Source organism: Hippocampus zosterae, chromosome 15 (genome assembly GCF_025434085.1).
Source record: "Hippocampus zosterae strain Florida chromosome 15, ASM2543408v3, whole genome shotgun sequence".
Lineage (NCBI taxonomy): Eukaryota > Metazoa > Chordata > Actinopteri > Syngnathiformes > Syngnathidae > Hippocampus > Hippocampus zosterae.
In genome coordinates, this window is record NC_067465.1 from 11,149,059 (window position 1) to 11,166,819 (window position 17,761).

The 17,761-nt window shown below is 42.1% G+C and overlaps 3 protein-coding genes, 1 long non-coding RNA gene and 3 other non-coding genes across 7 annotated transcripts in view; 3 read left to right on the plus strand and 4 right to left on the minus strand.

Moving 5' to 3' along the window:
* LOC127616210 (KN motif and ankyrin repeat domain-containing protein 4-like) overlaps window positions 1–17,761 on the plus strand; it is a 198,426-nt gene that overhangs the window by 44,752 nt on the left and 135,913 nt on the right. The window lies entirely within an intron of this gene.
* On the plus strand, window positions 450–521 carry trnap-agg (transfer RNA proline (anticodon AGG)). Its single transcript has one exon. It is a non-coding gene; the product is annotated as a tRNA-Pro (tRNA).
* trnaw-cca (transfer RNA tryptophan (anticodon CCA)) lies at window positions 944–1,015 on the minus strand. The gene has a single exon. It is a non-coding gene; the product is annotated as a tRNA-Trp (tRNA).
* Window positions 1,551–1,622, minus strand: trnag-ucc (transfer RNA glycine (anticodon UCC)). The gene has a single exon. It is a non-coding gene; the product is annotated as a tRNA-Gly (tRNA).
* On the minus strand, window positions 3,071–6,366 carry LOC127616234 (uncharacterized). Its single transcript, XR_007967061.1, has 3 exons — window positions 4,830–6,366; window positions 4,150–4,270; window positions 3,071–3,956 (listed from the first exon to the last, which is right to left on the minus strand). It is a non-coding gene; the product is annotated as an uncharacterized LOC127616234 (long non-coding RNA).
* Window positions 7,257–9,121, plus strand: LOC127616224 (transcription factor Jun-like). Its single transcript, XM_052087694.1, has one exon. The coding sequence runs from the start codon at window positions 7,641–7,643 to the stop codon at window positions 8,577–8,579; it is 939 nt and encodes a 312-aa protein (XP_051943654.1). The 5' UTR covers window positions 7,257–7,640; the 3' UTR covers window positions 8,580–9,121.
* Window positions 10,227–16,000, minus strand: tada1 (transcriptional adaptor 1). The gene is made up of 8 exons (XM_052087688.1): window positions 15,871–16,000; window positions 15,167–15,258; window positions 15,005–15,070; window positions 14,635–14,729; window positions 14,281–14,493; window positions 12,856–13,007; window positions 12,622–12,778; window positions 10,227–11,502 (listed from the first exon to the last, which is right to left on the minus strand). The coding sequence occupies exons 1-8, from the start codon at window positions 15,972–15,974 to the stop codon at window positions 11,350–11,352; spliced, it is 1,032 nt and encodes a 343-aa protein (XP_051943648.1). The 5' UTR covers window positions 15,975–16,000; the 3' UTR covers window positions 10,227–11,349.

Consider the following 17,761-nt stretch of genomic DNA (forward strand, 5'->3'; position numbering starts at 1 on the left):
TGGGAAGTAGCAGCCAATCATACTGCAGCAGCTCGTGCCCTGTCAAGAACGCTAGTGGGATCCTTAAAACTCACCCTCCCTCTCTAACCACAAGATGGCTGCTTAGGGGGAGTCACATGACACACAGATAAAACCCGTACATGGCGTGAAAAGAAAATGTGCTGAATATAGTACTACCACCCGCGTGTGAACATAAAGGTCATTTATCACAACATAGTAACTATTATCGCGTGGGATGAATTTGAAAATAAAGATGAATTTACTGGCGGAAAGGGACTAGTTGTTTAGTCTACTGAACAGACGTCGATGTACATTGTACATCGATTCAAATGTTCTGAGAAAGGAATGGTCTGGATGAATGAGAATATTCAAATGTGACCCTTACACTTGATATCGCAGTTCCTGTATGCTTTAGTTTTGTTTGTAGAAGTAGAGCATTGTACACGAGTGGCTCGTTGGTCTAGGGGTATGATTCTCGCTTAGGGTGCGAGAGGTCCCGGGTTCAAATCCCGGACGAGCCCACCTTCTTTTTCAACGAATGATAATCGATTCCGACGTTTCACGACACTGTCTTAAATGTTGTGCTTCACTAGGAGTCAATTCCAGTCCAATTAAAGGTACAGGAATGGCAATTACTACTCCTTACTTCCACCCAGTGGCGATATATCATTTAATACGTAATTGTTACGTGCTGTTGAAGTTTGTTGTTAACACTACACGAATATAATAGTCAAGTCATAACTGCAATAAATGGTTGTTGAAAAAAACTTTTCGGACGGAAATAAAATAAGAATAATAATTCAAAAATCATACGGAGGGTGGTAATGGGTGTGTCATGCGTATGTCGATGTTTCCTTCGACGCTGGGCAACCGAGTCCGTTGTTCAAAATGTCTAAACCACCCAACTTATAAAATTAAAATGAAATACTTTGCATTAAAAATTTGACCCCGACGTGATTTGAACACGCAACCTTCTGATCTGGAGTCAGACGCGCTACCGTTGCGCCACGAGGTCGTACTAAGATATACACTTTTATTAAACGCATTTAAACCTGAGTCCAGGGAAAGTATACCGATGTATTATATTACAATGTATTTTTGGTTACGTTTCGCATTTGTTATTCACCGCGTGCAGTGCACTTGAAGCCACTCCCGTTACTGTTCTTGCTGATGTAGTGGCAATTTCTATACACCAGATGACAGTGATCGGCGTTGATTTGAAGAGAATTGCGAAAGAAGAGTCACCAGCTCCATAAACACTGCGTTCGCACATAACAGACAGGCACAAAGGAGTTGGTAGAATTATAATTGGTATGTTACACTAGAGGAAAACAACATTGTTCATTTTATCAACACAAATGTCATACCAGTGCGACGGAATTTGAATTGTTTTTTTTTAAATTGAAGTAACAGCCACAATTAGTAGTCAGTTGAGCTTCTTGGACTCGCGCACCGAAATATTAATTTATAATTTTGCCTCACTTGAGACACGTAGTTGTCGTTTCAGTTTTGTGCAAGCTGCGAGGTAAAATTGCAGCTATAAAAGTTAATGCGTTGGCCGGGAATCGAACCCGGGTCAACTGCTTGGAAGGCAGCTATGCTCACCACTATACCACCAACGCTTGAAAGTTGTCGTCGCCACGTTTCTTTATGATAGGGTAACAGCAATAGCCACCCAAATGGATGTTAGTGTACACCCATTAGCTACACTTGCACAATCTAATCACCTTGAATACAAAAGCTGCATTAAAAAACAAGCCACAGGACCCCGACGTTTCTATTTTTTCTACAGCAAGGGCAAACCTTTTTTTCAAAGTCCCAAATTAGGATTAGCGGTGGTGAGGGACACTGTCCCCAAAGTGTTCTTGAGGGCCTTTGTAATCCCAGTGGTCAATTAATCACCGGAACACTTTGTGCTGTCTTTGGTAAAAAAAAAAAACTGCTACAGAGGTTCATTCATTCATCTTCCGAGCCGCTTGATCCTCACTAGGGTGGCGGGGGGTGCTGGAGCCTATCCCAGCTGTCTTCGGGCAGTAGGCGGGGGACACCCTGAATTGATTGCCAGCCAATCACAGGGCACACAGAGACGAACAACCATCCACGCTCACACTCACACCTAGGGACAATTTAGAGCGTCCAAACCGCCTGCCATGCATGTTTTTGGAATGTGGGAGGAAACCGGAGCACCCGGAGAAAACCTACGCAGGCCCGGGGAGAACATGCAAACTCCACACAGGGAGGCCGGAGCTGGAATCGAACCCGGTACCTGTGCACTGTGAAGCCGACGTGCTAACCACTGGACTACCGGGCCGCCGCTACAGAGGTTGGATTTTTTTATTTTATTTTTTACATACCCATTGAGAAGGTAGACTTTATGGTTTACCGTACTAAAACTTCATAAACAATTAAGATAACCACTAAGGAAAAAATGATTATGTCAGTGTTTCACTTTACAGCTGATGGCTGTGGTCAGGCTCAACAAGCTTTCCCACGTTGGCCTTTTTTGCAACTGTCTCGAAAAGCAGTAATAAAAATGTAAAATAACCCTGAATATATCATCATGTGTACTTCCAGGTCACTCGCGACCTCGTAGAAAGAATTTGGCTACAGCAGGTTTGGTGCGGTTCAGTTGATGACTTATGCAGAGCAAGGCCTCTCTGCACTTTCAAACTGCACGAGCCAGCAGATAAGACACAGCAAATGCCGGCTGCACTAGTCTTTGGAAGTCGGCTTGACAGGTGCGGCCTAGTGCAAACACTAATGTCTTATTTTTAGTGTATGTGGCTTAAAGGCTCACAATTCTCTGGTGTTATGAGAACTGATGCTGAGAGATGACAACTTGACCAAGCAAAAGATTATTCAGCATTTTGAATCTTAAACACACTGTGTGTAAATCGGACTCGCTTTTGTGAAAATAAATGAAATAGTGTGCTATAATACTTGTGTTTTATGTCCAGCCAGCAGATAGAAGTGGTGAATCAGTAAACAAGTTGGGGGGGAGGAAAAGGTAAATAATGATAGAAAGATAAGTTAATTATGCTAAATTTTGACTGAGTCACTGTTAGACGTATTAAGATATCCTTTATTTGTCCCACACTGGGGAAATTTACAGCCTCCAGCAGCAAGAATGTAGGTAGAAAGAAGAAAGAAGAAAAAACAAACACCGTTCAATTAAGTGCAATATAAATACAAATTATTAATATTAATGTAAGAATAGTTTTTTATTATTGCTGTACTTTGTTGCTGTGTCAGCACATTGTACTGAATGGCTTTTTCAAATTTCTTTGTTTATTCATTTAAATGCATGAAATGGTCAGATATTTCCTGAGGTCAAAATAGCAAACACACAAATGCTTAAACAATAACTCAATTTGCATTAAATTGTATTGTTCATAATTTCCATCAGCATTTTTTGTGCAAATTACACTCCGCCAACTACAAAGTACTGATTGGATGATAACTGGTTTTGGGACAAAAAATCAGAAAAAAATTTAGAAATGCGACTTCAGAGTTATGTAAGTGACTGTACCTGGGTGTGTGTATGTGCGTGCTTGCCTGCGTACGTTTTCCACCTGTAGACTGGCGTGATACACTCACTAATGTTCATGATGTGAGGTTAATGATATAGACATGCGGTACTGTATTTTCAGTGTGCCACCATGAAATACACATCTTACAAATTGATGGAAGATAATGGATTCAGCCCTACTAGGAAATGTCTCATCAGTAACATCATAATCAGCCTCTAATGACAATCTTGTGAGTCATACTCAACAAACAATTTTACCAAACCTAACCTTACTCACCATAAACATGATTATGTGTTAGCTGATGAAGGATGACAGCTGTGTTGTAATGTTTTTGAAAAGCCCAACCCTGAATACATCAGGTCACCTCTGCCTCGCCTTTTCCCGGAGCTGCGTGTGACCACCATGACTCTTCGCCATACGGTCAATCTGGAGGAGGAGGAGAAGACATACTGTTACACAGAAAGGTCATGTCAAATGACCATAATACGACATGTAAATTAATAAAACATAAATAAATGACTCCCTCTGCAGAAATGTTACAATCTTATTTTAAGACTTAATCCTCTGCTCTCATATTTAGTTAACCCAGACATGAGATGCAACTTTTCTTTTGTCCTACCTTATATGAGATTCTGGCCTGTATCACTGCAGTTTCTCCTCCGTTTCTGTTTGGTGGTGTGTGGTGAGATGTTTCTAATACAGTATCTGCTTTGGCTCAGTAAAGCTTGAGAAACGCTGATCTATGCAAAGAAAAAAACAAGGGACAGGGACAAATCTTGGCAATCAAGCTCTACTTACAAAGTTTGTGAGTGCAAAAAAAAAATGTCAAAAAGAAAAATCTGGAGAGAAAAAAAAGATGTGCGTTTTATGTTTTACTCTGACCACATGTATTTAACCCATTAAGACAACAGCTAAAGTATAGGACAATTTATAAGATGTACATGCACATGCCTTTAAGAGCATGTGAGCATTTGGTCATGAGCTGTGGCCAACAGCAGCTCTTACGTATGCCTGCTTAACTGTTTTACTGTTCTGCCTGCATTCTAGAAAGGGCTAAAATTTGTATCATTGACATTGGGCACACCCAGCGGCTCCTCTCTCTCCTGGGGAAAGAAATTTAATCTGTGCTATATGTTGCACATGTAGCACATTTGACAATAAAGTTGACATGAACATGAACATCATCCTTTCCCTCATGCAAAGGCCTGGCAGTAAATAAACATACTGTATAAACCCATGATAAAAGGCTTATTTTAAAAAAAAACACAATATAGCGGGGTAACACTGTCACGGACTCACCCGCCAGATGAGAAGATGCCAATCATCTGAAAGTCTTTTATGTCTGTTCCTATCACACGTGGTGAAACAAAGCAAGTAACTCACTCTTTTGTATGAAAAATAAACGAGTATTGGCATTGTGTGATCCAAAGTTCACATGCCCAAGGCACAAAGAGCAATGATTGGAGGTTTTAAGACATGGACTCCACCAGTGGTGCAAATTTCTGGAAGAATGTTTGTTAAATTGTTGTGAAATGAAGTAAATGTGTGTGGGTGCAAATGTGTGTGTGCGTGTGTGTGTGTGTGTCCGCAATGGCAAAGGGGCATACATCAATGTGACATGTCCAGCATGTGTTCTTTCATGTATTTTAACCTCTGACTGATATAACAATTTGAGATGAGCAAAGGTCGTAACCAAAGGTCAGATGGAGAGTTCAGGAGTAGTTTAAAGACCAGACTAAATCCAGATGCTCATCTAAGTTTGACACTTGAAGCAGAGAAGAAATGTGAATTTCTCTATTCTTCCTTTTTTCTTAAGACTGCAACATGGCAAGGAGTGTCTGAATGTTTGTAAGGTTGAACTTGAAATTTGTCACCGCAAAGCTTTGGCATGACATATTTGCTTTATTGAGTGTCTGTATTCAAGATGATAAAAATGTTCAAATCCTTCAAATCCGAAGTCACCAACAAAATGACAAGATGAGTGTTGTCATCATGTGCCACCTTTGCCAAATAAAATCAGAATTGTGAAACCACCACCGTAGCTGTTACAGATGAAGAAATTTCAGGAGTTCTTCACTGCATCCTGTCTGAACGCCATTGTGTTCTTTTCTTAGATTGAAAAGGAAACAGCACCGTCTGTGTTTGGACCAGCGGTGAACAAGTGAGATAGTGTACACAGAAATCAAGCAGCAAGACAGGAAGAAACAGATGGTCCTCGACAAACATAGCACAGACACTGTTTGAAATTTCATCTGTCTCTCTCACTACTTGGTGTGTGTCTGCTCCTCTGCTCGGTGCTTTAGAAGTAATCCAAACTTTGCTGAGCCGATAGATCAGCACATGCGTGCATACTGGTGTCTCAGTTTTTGTTCCAATAGACCCTGGACTTTCCCACCTCCTGCCTGACTGTGAGGCCTCCCAACTCATGATTGGGGAGCTAGTCGGAAGCATCTGGCATGGATAATGAGGGGGAAAAAAGCAGAGGTATCTTCTGAAGAGTGTTGCAGCAGAGGGGGGGAGGGGGGACTGAGAACAGGAGACACTGCTACGACTCCTCTGGGTTGGAAGGCCTCATATATATATCCATCCATCCATCCATTTTCCGAACCGCTTGATCCTCACTCGCGGGGGGTGCTGGAGCCTATCCCAGCCGTCTTCGGGCAGTAGGCGGGGGACACCCTGAATCAGTTGCTAGCCAATCGCAGGGCACACAGAGACGAACAACCATCCACGCTCACACTCACACTTAGGGACAATTTAGAGCGTCCAATCAGCCTGCCATGCATGTTTTTGGAATGTGGGAGGAAACCGGAGCACCCGGAGAAAACCCACACAGGCCCGGAGAACAATGCCAGTTTCCTTTCCTCTCTCTCTCTCTCTCTCTGTCTCTCTCTCTCTATATATATATATACACAGTATATACATATACACAGTATATATATATATATATATATATATATATTTTTTTTTAGCAGCCCGGTAGTCGATATATGTACAGTATGTATCTTTCTCTCTGTCTCGCCATACACACACACAAATCAGCCTCTCCCGGGCTCTTCAGATAGAGCCAAAGAACAAATGTCATTATTTGTACTTTCATTTCAGATATCTTTAAATCTCTTCCTGCTCACACAAATCATTTTGTATTTATGCCCCCAATCATAATTTTACCATTGCACCCCTTTTTCATTTATGTAGTTTGACCAATATAACGTGTTCAATCACAAAGTGCTTTGTGATTGAATCAACGTTAGCATACCTCCTTAAGAATGTTGTGTGCCCCTCGGTATTTTGGATGTGAGTACAACTTGTCCTCTCGTCCCAGTTTTGGGTCTCGACCCACCAGTTGGGAATCACTTGGGACAGAAGGAATAAAATGGCCACGTATTGGTGTCAGAAAAAAATGTAGCTACAACCCAGTCAGGGTGCACCATAAAAATGTTTAAAACCCTACATATTTTTCAGCAAGAAATATGTTCCAATAGCATCCCGTGAAAGGCTAACTTGCCTGCTCGTGTTCATGAGGAAGCGTTTCAGTAACGATTGAGCGGGTAACTAATTATTCAAAAACACATACGTAATCCCAGAGTCCATTGCTCCACTGTCTGCATTACCTAATCCCATAAAGCAGCGCGGGGGGCGGGGACATAGCCTGTTGTCGGAGCAATCCCCATGTCAGTAGATAGACCCCACCCGACGAATACGCTCCAGCCAATCGCAACGCTTAAAACTGACATCATCGTTATTTTCAGAGGAGCTGAAGCTCAGAGGTGGATAAAGTTCGTCTCCACGTTGGAAGTGATCGAAAGTACTATCCCAAATCAGGCACTGTTTTCTCTGTTGTAGGAGGAGCATCAATCGAAAGAGGATTATTTTGTCGGACATTTTGTTGTGGGTGGCGGGGAAACGACGCCTTTTGCTTTTTATTTTTTTAACCGACGGTCGTGCTGGTCGAGAGAGAAAAGTTTTCTCGGGACGCGAAGTTGTCAAGTGATTGGAACTTGGACAAAAGGCGGACTCCTCTGTCACAAGACCGAGAGATAGCAAGTCATATGTAAACAGTGGACTGTTTTCAAGGTGAGAACTCCTCTCGTAAAGTGACACAACTTCATGTCCGGGAAAATGGAAGCGACGTTCTACGACGACGCCGTGAACGCCTCGAACCCTCACCAGGACGGGGCGAGGGTGTACGGCTTCAACACAAAAGCTCTCAAGCAATCTATGACTCTGAATCTAAACGATCCACGAAACTTCAAACCCCAACTGGGCACCAAGGCCCTGGACATTCTCACGTCGCCCGATGTGGGTCTGCTGAAGCTGGCCTCCCCGGAGCTAGAGCGGTTAATCATACAGTCGTGCACGGGCCTGACGACCCCCACCCCAACACAATTCATCTGCCCTAAGAACATCACCGATGAGCAGGAGGGCTTTGCCGAGGGCTTCGCGAGGGCGCTGGCTGAGCTCCACTACCACCAGATGAGCGCCGCCCACTCTGAGGCGCCGCAGGCCACCGGAATGGCTTCCGGCTCATCCGCGTCCGACACCGGCGAGAACACTTACAGCTGCACGGTGCGCCCCCCGGAACCCCCCGAATATACAAATCTGGCCAATTTCAACCGGCCCGTACTGGGATCCAATAACAGACCCGCACCCCCCGCCTGCTACCCAGCGCCCCCACCGGCTCCCCACGTGGATCACCAGGCGCCGCACTCGAGGCTTCGTGCCCTGAAAGAGGAGCCCCAGACGGTGCCAGAGATGCCCGGCGAGACGCCGCCGCTCTCTCCCATCGACATGGAAAATCAGGAGCGTATTAAAGCGGAAAGGAAGCGAATGAGGAACCGGGTGGCCGCGTCCAAGTGCCGGAAACGGAAGCTGGAGAGAATATCTCGTCTGGAGGACAGAGTGAAAAATCTTAAGAACCAGCACACAGAGTTGGTATCGTCTGCCAACATCCTGCGGGACGAGCTGGCTCTGCTCAAACAAAAGGTCATGGACCACGTCAACAGCGGCTGTCAGCTCATCTTGACACAGCAGCTTCAGGCATTCTAGACTCCTGGCAAGGGTGCTGCATGATGGGACATGTCTTGGGGGACCAAATAACTCAGAGTGGCCAGAAGACGTCCAAATGGTCGTCAGCTCAGGCACTTTCTCCTTCCAGCTTTTCTGTAAACATGCTGATTTGTAATGATGAATGACGCAGAACCTGGGCCACACGCAGATGATATTTGACATCATACTGTTACAAACATCCTTTAAGGGGGTTCTTAGTGTTTTTAGACTCCATCCAGTGCTGACGTGGGAGCACCCGCAAACCCTTTACTCAGCTAATAATGATGCTATGATGTCAAACATGCTGCAATAAATAACACATTAGATGCACTTGTACAGAAACACTAACATGGTCTAACCTTTGACGCACTCAGGTGTGAAACGTTTACTGACTTTACCTGCCTTACTTACTCTTAATCCTCACATTGATGCAACTTTTGGGATGCAGGTCAGGTGTAACTAATGTTAGGCATTGAATATTTGTACGCCGTTTTTGAGCACTTCACAATTGTACAGATGACAAAATAAAATGTTGAATTCAACCGTGCTTTTGTGCGTTCTTCATAAATCTTTCATACTGAACTTGAGATGCATGCAGTAAGTGGAGCAGAAACCTTTTTTTGTAAATTATGAACAATTTATTAAAATCTGGCAACTACCAAGGAGAAAAATAATTTAAAATACAAAAGGAACTCAAAACATTGCAAGGGCACGATTTTTTTAGAGCGTTCTTGTATGTAGCACCGAGTATAAAACGATACACATCTTTCAAGTTCTTTCAAAACACACAAAAATTTGATTTTGACTCGACAAATTTATATTTGTGAATATAGAATTTGGCAAGAGAGAAATTATGTCAAGGACAAGTAACAAAATAAAACCTCGCTCGTCTAAACACGGTATTCTCATGAATATTGCGTTTGTGGAATGTGAATTCAGCAGCAAAATCCAGCTGTTATTGTCCACCCGCGTCGACTATTTAGCCACGAGCTGTCGACTGAAAATGACACCGCAGTTGATCATGGCTCTGGACCAATCAAAGCTCAACTTGCAAATGTCACATGACCAAACTCAGAAAGCGGGCCAACTATGGTTCGTCGTGATTTGAGCCCAAAGCAACGGTAGTGTCATTTTCAGTCGACAGCAAGGGCCACGAGATGGATAAAAATGGGTGGATTTTGCTGCTTAATTTATATTCCACAAACGTAAAATGAACCACAATGCTGTGATTGGACTAGATGGAGCGAATAGAACATATTGTAAAGAAATAACTTGACTTCCCAGTTACGGAAAATGTCGTCCAATATAAACCAGCAAATGTCTTGCCACACAGTACAATTCCAAAACAGTGGTAGTCGAAGAAGGCACAGTTCCGTTCGATATTATATTTCGATTTAATAAGGATCGCATCGGGTGACAAGCGGCGAGGAAAGTGAATCACCTCCAGTGCAGTGCGTTTCGTCAAAGCTTGGAAGTCGGCGAAAGCTCTGATTGGACGTCCGCGTACCGGAAGTGAGTGGAGACATGCCATATTTGGTAAAAGTCTTCGGCACACGAGGAAGACTCTTCTAAGTCACTGTCCCGTAGAAAGAAAGGACAGTACTTAGAAAACAAACTCACTTTTACATGATTTTAAGAAAGAACGCGTTTCAAGGGAAAAAAACGTAAACGGACCTTGGTTTTATTCCGTGCACATACAACTAATGATAAAAACAAGTTTGGACGAAAGAAATATTAAAAAATAACATCATTGGTTCTGCATAACGTACTGCTGAGGCGCCATGCACACACACTAGGTCACCTAAATCAAACTGTATACATTTTCAGAAAACTTGCAAAATACATTGAGAAGAGGAGAGATAGGGAAAGCAGCAGAGTCTGGGCCCTTTTCAGAAGCACATGCAGACATGCACACACGCTATAAGGACTGGATTTGAGTGGCAGCTCTTAAAAGGATCAGGTGAACTGTTCTTTTAGTTAATTTATGTTGGCATGTGGATTTGGCTAATCAGTCTTTCTTCACAACACTGTTTATTTATGTGTAAGTCCTCAAACTTTGGTCACATCTTTTTTTCCAGAGTATACATATTTTGGTTCTAGTACAAAGTATTATTTGATGTTTCGATTTTCTTCACAGTGTGACATCCACTTGAATTTTGCCCCGATTAATACCTTTTGCTGTTGCAAATTACAATCAAAGGGGTATTGGAACCTTGCCCCTTTTGAGAGATTTTTTTCTTTTTTTGTAAAGAGTCATCCAAGGGCAATCTTTCATTGAAGTAAGACACAAGTCAAATGCACAAAACAAATGCTATAATTTAGTGTGGGAGCATTTGTAGGTTACATTTTGGCCTTGTAAAATAGCTCTCCTCAAAATATACTTGTACCACAGTAGGCATCAAATGCGCATATGTGTCATTGGCTCCTCAGCCCTGAAAAATGACCACTGCCCAACCTCAAAAGAAGCTGCTAAATTCTAAAAGTAAACACTTTCAACTCCAGCCTGACTATAGAACTGCAATTCCAGGTGGCAATTGGTTGCCAAAAAAGGCAGAGAGTCAGTGAAAATCTGCCAGCACCAGGCTGACACAGTCACGTGTCCACCATCCAATTGCTTTATTGGATCGTGGTCCATTGATCCTATTTTTGTACAACATAAGTGCAGGTTTCCCACATAGGAGGCATTCCTTGGACATAAGACTTCCCGTCCATTTCCACCCGAGAGCTAAGTTCATCTTTCACCCCCAAGTCCGTGGATTGTGTGGTTATCTCAGCTGATGAGCACACCGTCTTTGGTGGCAAGTCGCTGCCTGTGCACGTGGTCCTGCTCGAGTTCTTCATGGCTGGGATGCCAGAGCCGTGACAGGATGCGCTCCATGTTCAGAGCATACACGGTGTGCGAGGGCATCACCCTGTGGTGAACCTGGAGCAGACAAATATTACCCCAAAAATATATATAAATAAATAAATAAAGAAAAAACAATCTCATACAAGTGGATTAAAGGCAAGCCAGGATGAATGGTAATGCAGCTGAAATTCTGAGGACAAACACAATCTGTTCTGATCGATGGTTCATACAGTACCATCACCATTTAAAAAAAAAAACTGAACTCTAAAGGGAATTTTGAAGTAACGTTCTAGTCACATCTGATGATGCCAGTTAGAAAGCCAACGTTTTGTATAGCTTTACGGCGAAAATTCAGAGTTTGCTCTGTACTTGGATATCTCACGGTATAAACATTAAGAATCAGGGCTTGACATGAACACCCGCTAACACACTCAATACGGGTCAAATTCTAGAGTGGCTGTGACTCCCTTTAACGCCAAGACTCCCATTACCCATTAGCATACTAATTAGAATACTTTTGACTTTTCCCCATCATTTTCAGTCAGCATTTACAGACTGACAGACAGCCCACATGGTTTGAATATTTGTAGTCATTAACATTTAATGCATTGCGCTGGGCTCTGTTGCTAAAATGCACTGAGCATGTCACACCACATTTCTGTGAGCAGATAAGGGAGACAGTGGAAACTGGGTCAAAATGTGCTCACACGGTCCTTTGTAAAAAGCAAATACTGTAGTGCTAGTTAGATGTTCGCAAATTTTACCTGACGGACATCACAAACGGGCTTCCACCTATTATTAAGGTCTTTCAAAGCATTTTGAAAATGATGTTCTCTAAAATCATGTTCTTGTCCTGTACGATCTGTTTGTAACTTTAAGAAGCTACTTTTATTTCTTTACTTTATTTTTAAACATCATTAACACTCATGAATTGCAAATGCTTTGAAATGTTTTAGTTTTAATTATGTGAAGCGTATTGAGTTATCTTGTTTCTGAAATGCGCTACATATACAAAGGTGCCTTGCCTTATCTTAATGCCACCATGGCACTACAATTCATCCTCAGGAGTTTTGCAAGTTTTGTGTTTAACGACAGCCTGCATGCCCCTCATCATCTGGTGAAGAATGATCTCAATCTACAAAATTCACCATGAACCAGCTTCATGAGAAGTTGACACGGGTGCAAGAATCTGACCTGTAAGGCCTCCAGGAGGTCAAACATGGTGACGGGTGGGAGGGCCGTGTGGAGGCTGGCGGCAGAGCAAGCTAACAAGTGAACGGCTTGCTGCTCTGCCTCATCTGGCGAGATTTGAGACGGTGGGCCAGCGGGGAGAGAAGCACTTGGAAGGGGGCTGAATGAGGAAAATAAACAAATGGTTCAAATTACAGTGTTACAAACACAAACCACAATTGAGCGCAATGCTCGTACCATTCCGTGACGCTGTGATAGGCAGCAAGGCTGTTCTTCAGATAAGGCTGCGGTGTGACGTCACTGCCAAAAGCATAAGGAAAATGGCCGTCCCTTAAGCGATATGCTTTCCTTCGGGAAATCACAGCGGTCAAAACGTCTTTCAAATGGTGCTGCAATAAAGCAGAAATGCAAATTAGGCGTTGCTCTGTCATTTGCATAATCACACTTATGACAAAATGTACATCTTAAAGAGCATTAAAATTCCAACCATTTAATTTGTTACAATTCTGAAATACCAAGACTTGACACAAATTCTAGAATTAATATTCCATATCTTTCGGATTATAAAACGCACAGTATTATGGTAATAGTAATAGTAATGAACGGTTCTGTGTTCATCCAGTTTCATACATAAGGCACACCGGAATATAATGTGCATTGTCTTTGTGAAGCATTGTATGTTAATGTTTGTTTATTAATAATGTAGTTAATAATATAATTAATAATATAGCAGAGACTTTGTTCTCACATATCAGCAGGGCATGAAATTCCTGACAAGAGCCTTCCATTGCTAGACCTCGCACAATCTCACAAACGGCAACAACAAGGAACGACACAGTTGTAATTGAAAAAAAGGCGCACACTTTTATTTGACCGCAGACCCTTTTCATCACTAAAATTAGGAAGACGTCACAAAAAACACAAACCGAACAAACAATAGTGGAAGCGCGCACTCACAATCAGACAGGTTTTTACTCCATAACCTGTTTTCCTTGACTATCTTTACGACAAGTCCACACTTTTCAGCAGCTACCTTGGCTTAACGACAGCCTAGAAGTAGGACCAACTAGTGGAGTCTCGATACTTAAATACTCTTCATAAATTTAAGTAAAAACAAATCATCAAATAAAATCCTAACAGTCTGTTATTGGTCAAGTTAAATGATTCAAATAGAGCACAAATAAGTGAATAAGTAGGGCCTCATTTCCCATTATTCTTAGCTATGAAAACAGAAAGTAGTTATAGTTCCAGTATTAGGAACACGTGTACACTCGAGAATGAGGATGTAAATGTGAATGTGAAAGTAAATAGATAAAGCCGACATCCCGTCTTCACCCTTCATGAGAACAAGTGTGTATTTACTACCGGTACAGACCAAAATACTTTTGACAGCATTTTGAGTGCCATATACCACGTAAAATCAGTTCCAGGGTCAGTCAGCACAGCCAGAATTAATAAGGCGCAATATAGATTTTTGGGAAAATATAAGGATTTTAAGTGTGCCTTACAGTCCGACAAATATGTGAAGTGTCGACGAATCCAGCAACTCTTATAATTTCCCCTGCACTTGATCACAGAAATACAGTTACATTGAATTGATCAATAATTATTTGAATTCATACAAAAACTCGCCAGGTGTGACAGTATCTCTTTTCAACTCACCTCCACAGCACAGGTCATTGCGCTGACCGCATCCTCCGTGATATTATCCAGACCCAGCTCAAAGGCTGTCACCATCATGCGGGCCTCCAGTTGACCCCGTGTGGGCAACAGCCAAGTGTGAGCACTGAGTCGGAGTTCCTCATCCTCACCAACCGCATCCCGCGGGCTGAATGGCTGTGCGGCGCTCAGAGGGTTGTGAGGCTGGAAACGATGCTGATGGACCAAACGGGATGCATAGGTTACATGAGAAAACGAATTGTTATTCTGAAATGTCATTCATCTGATTTTTGTATCACTCCGGTTAGTCGTGGGGTGTAACCAAACATACACAGGGTTTAAAAATGGAATGCTCACGTCAAATTTCTGTCTAGAAGAACATTTCTTCTTTCCTTTAGGTTTGCCTGGCTTAGAAGCAGAGCCACCTTGCCACTGTAACTGCCCAACGCCCTCTGGAGGAAGGAAAAATATAGATAAACTTTGTACATTTTAAGACATGTCGCAGCGGTTGTCTCAACTGCCAGGTTTCCCGTTTTTTCCAGCTAACCAAATATGAGAGCAGCCAAAAGCTGCTCGGCTAATGAAAACGATGGAGCAGAAATCAAATTTGAGTCCTTGTCATGCCAATTATGAATTAATATTGGTGCGAACCATGTGCTGTACATATGCAGGTCAAACGGTTACAACACAGCATGCCGCAGATAAACAAATGATTAATTCAACTAACCAGGAGTGGAGACAATGATCTGGCAGCGTGTCAGAATTGCCAAGAGGAAGTCATTGTGAACATGGACTGCACAGAGAAAATGTGAGTGAAAATTGGGAGAATTGTTTTGGTTTTGGGGGGGGGGGGGGAGTCAAGCATCATATTTATTGATAATGTACAAACCATTTTCCTGTGCCAACAGACGTCGCGCCTCACTATCAAACTCTTCTTTGCTGATCTTCTGCTTGAACCACAGTTTCAGGTTTGCCCAGTAACTGTATATGGGCAGATAATCAACACACACATAACTTAATCTGCCATCACGTTAGTTTTGTGTTACAGTTGTCTTTTCGTTGAGGTTCTAGTTCAGGCATGTCCAGTTCCGGGCCTGGAGGGCCACTGTCCTGCCTGTTTTCCATCTCTCCCGGCTGCAACACACCTGATTCAGATGATCAGCTCATCAGCCAGCTCTGAGGCAGCATTAGAAGAATCCTGATTATTTAAATCAGGTGTGTTGCTCCTGGGAGAGCTGGAAAACAGGCAGGACGGCAGCCCTTTAGGACCGACTTTGGACACCCCTGTTCTAGTTTATCGGGGGTATAGACTTGTAGTGCAAAACAATCACATTATGGGGATTTCACACGTGCAGACTTAAAACTTTTACATTTACCAGTGCATGTCTCGTAACAATAAAGCAGCCTGACAATGAATCAACACAGGGTGGTATTAATTTGAATAGGAGACATGAAGAAGCAATGCCGCCGACGTCAGTGTGAAGGCTAGCCACACACGCAGTTACTCATACTTAAGGGATGGCTAAATGACTTCAAATCTCTCAAACGACCCAAGCAAACTCTCACATCACCATAAGGTAAGTGTCTACTCACTGCTTCACATTATCGCCAATTGCATCAGTTAAATTCTTCTTAGCGATTTCAAGCTCGCTAGCATGAGATGCCATAGCGTACATGGAGCCATACAACTGCGTCATCAGCCAGCGACCTTTTTGGGTTGGTCGAAAACTTGATTGCAAATGGCAGCAAAGTTAAAAAACGACTTTTATAACTTGGGGGCTTAATAGTTTTTTTTGGCTTGAAATGGATTCGAATCACCATTTCATGTTTTTGGTATACAGCATGTAATGAAGCCAATTAGACTTTGACGAAAAACACATTGACCGCTTAGGTTACTTTAAAAAATAAATTGAACACACGGAGTTGCTTAATAATCCAATATTAGTATTTTATGTGCTGGTAACGAAACAGAGTAAAAAAAGAAGCCCCAAAACAAAACAAACCCCAAACCTCAAAATGTATGAAACCAACAAACCACTAGATAGCAGCACAATGCCAGTTTCGTTCTCTCTCTCTCCCTCGTTCTCTCTCTCTCTCGTTCTCTCTCGTTCTCTCTCGCTCGTTCTCTTAATCAACTCGGCTTACAAAATGTTTAAAAAATACGATTTTTAAGAATTTAAAAGGTCCATTGTGCCAATATACACATGCGATGGATGTATGCTCTTCTTAGATTGTCTGTTTTGAATGTAATGTATGAACCTCTCACAGAACACATTTTTTTCTTGGCCTCCTCTCCTGCTTTTGGACTCAATCTTTTACTGCTAAAAAGTTACATATCTTGGATTTATTTCTTCCCGATGCACAACATAAATATCAGCGTTGATGCTCTCCGTAACTTTGTTCCAATATAACGGAAAATTTAAATCCTCTCTAATACTCAATGTTTTATGGCTGCCATTCTGCCCAGCTGTTCGAATTTATTATTTATGTAGTCATTTAAATAGTTTTGGGGCTTTACGTCTGAAAGAGATAAACAAAACAGGATTTATAATTCTTCGCTGTTCCCCTGGAATATCACGTCAGAGACCTCATCTTAATTGTTCCAGTGGAAAGAGTTTTTTAAAAACAGTGTGGAAAATGTCATTTGTCACATATGTAATCCTGTCTACAGAACAGAAGTGTACAACATAGTTGCAGATGTGTAAGCATAATATACATGTAGATTATGTCTGTCTTACATCTTGTCAGTACATTTTATCCCACTATAAAGCCTGTTTGTTTTCTTTTTAACAGAGAACACATATTTGTGGGGCGTGCAGACAACTGGGTTTGTCCATTGCGCCGGGATTTCAGCTCTTCACTGCCAATGCAAACACATATTTTTCTCCAGTTGCTATTTTTTAAGATTCATCGCTTGAACAAAAATAGTCTTGTCATTAATGAGGGCAATCAATATAAAGTGATAAGATGGCTTTTCCAAACTTGTAGCAATGCTGCAGTCTGGGATGGAATTCCACTCGCCAAGATGACAACGCTGGCACCCAGAGTGCTCTGTTCATCATCTTTTACAACCCGACCAAGTCTTATGTTTGTTACGTGAGACAGACTCTTCTGTATGAGGATGTTTGATTTATTTATTTGTCCAATCAGATTTTGGCCTCTATGGACTGCGATGTCAATCTAACATGTCCAGAGCTTCCTGACTTGCGCAACTGAAAATATATATTAGCAAAGGGGGTGTAGTAAAGTCAAAAATTTTCATCTGTTTCGTAGTTATTTGAATATCTAAATACATTTAATAGTCAGTATGCTTGGTGAGTACAATGTATAATATTTACATGTATTTTATTTATTTTTATCATGGCATTGGATAAATGTTGACTCTGAACTGCTCCCGATGTATGCGTCACAGCTGTATGCTATTAGGTTATGTTGTGCTTTATGGTACTGACGGTTTCTGTAGCTGCAAAGTGATACTGGTTTA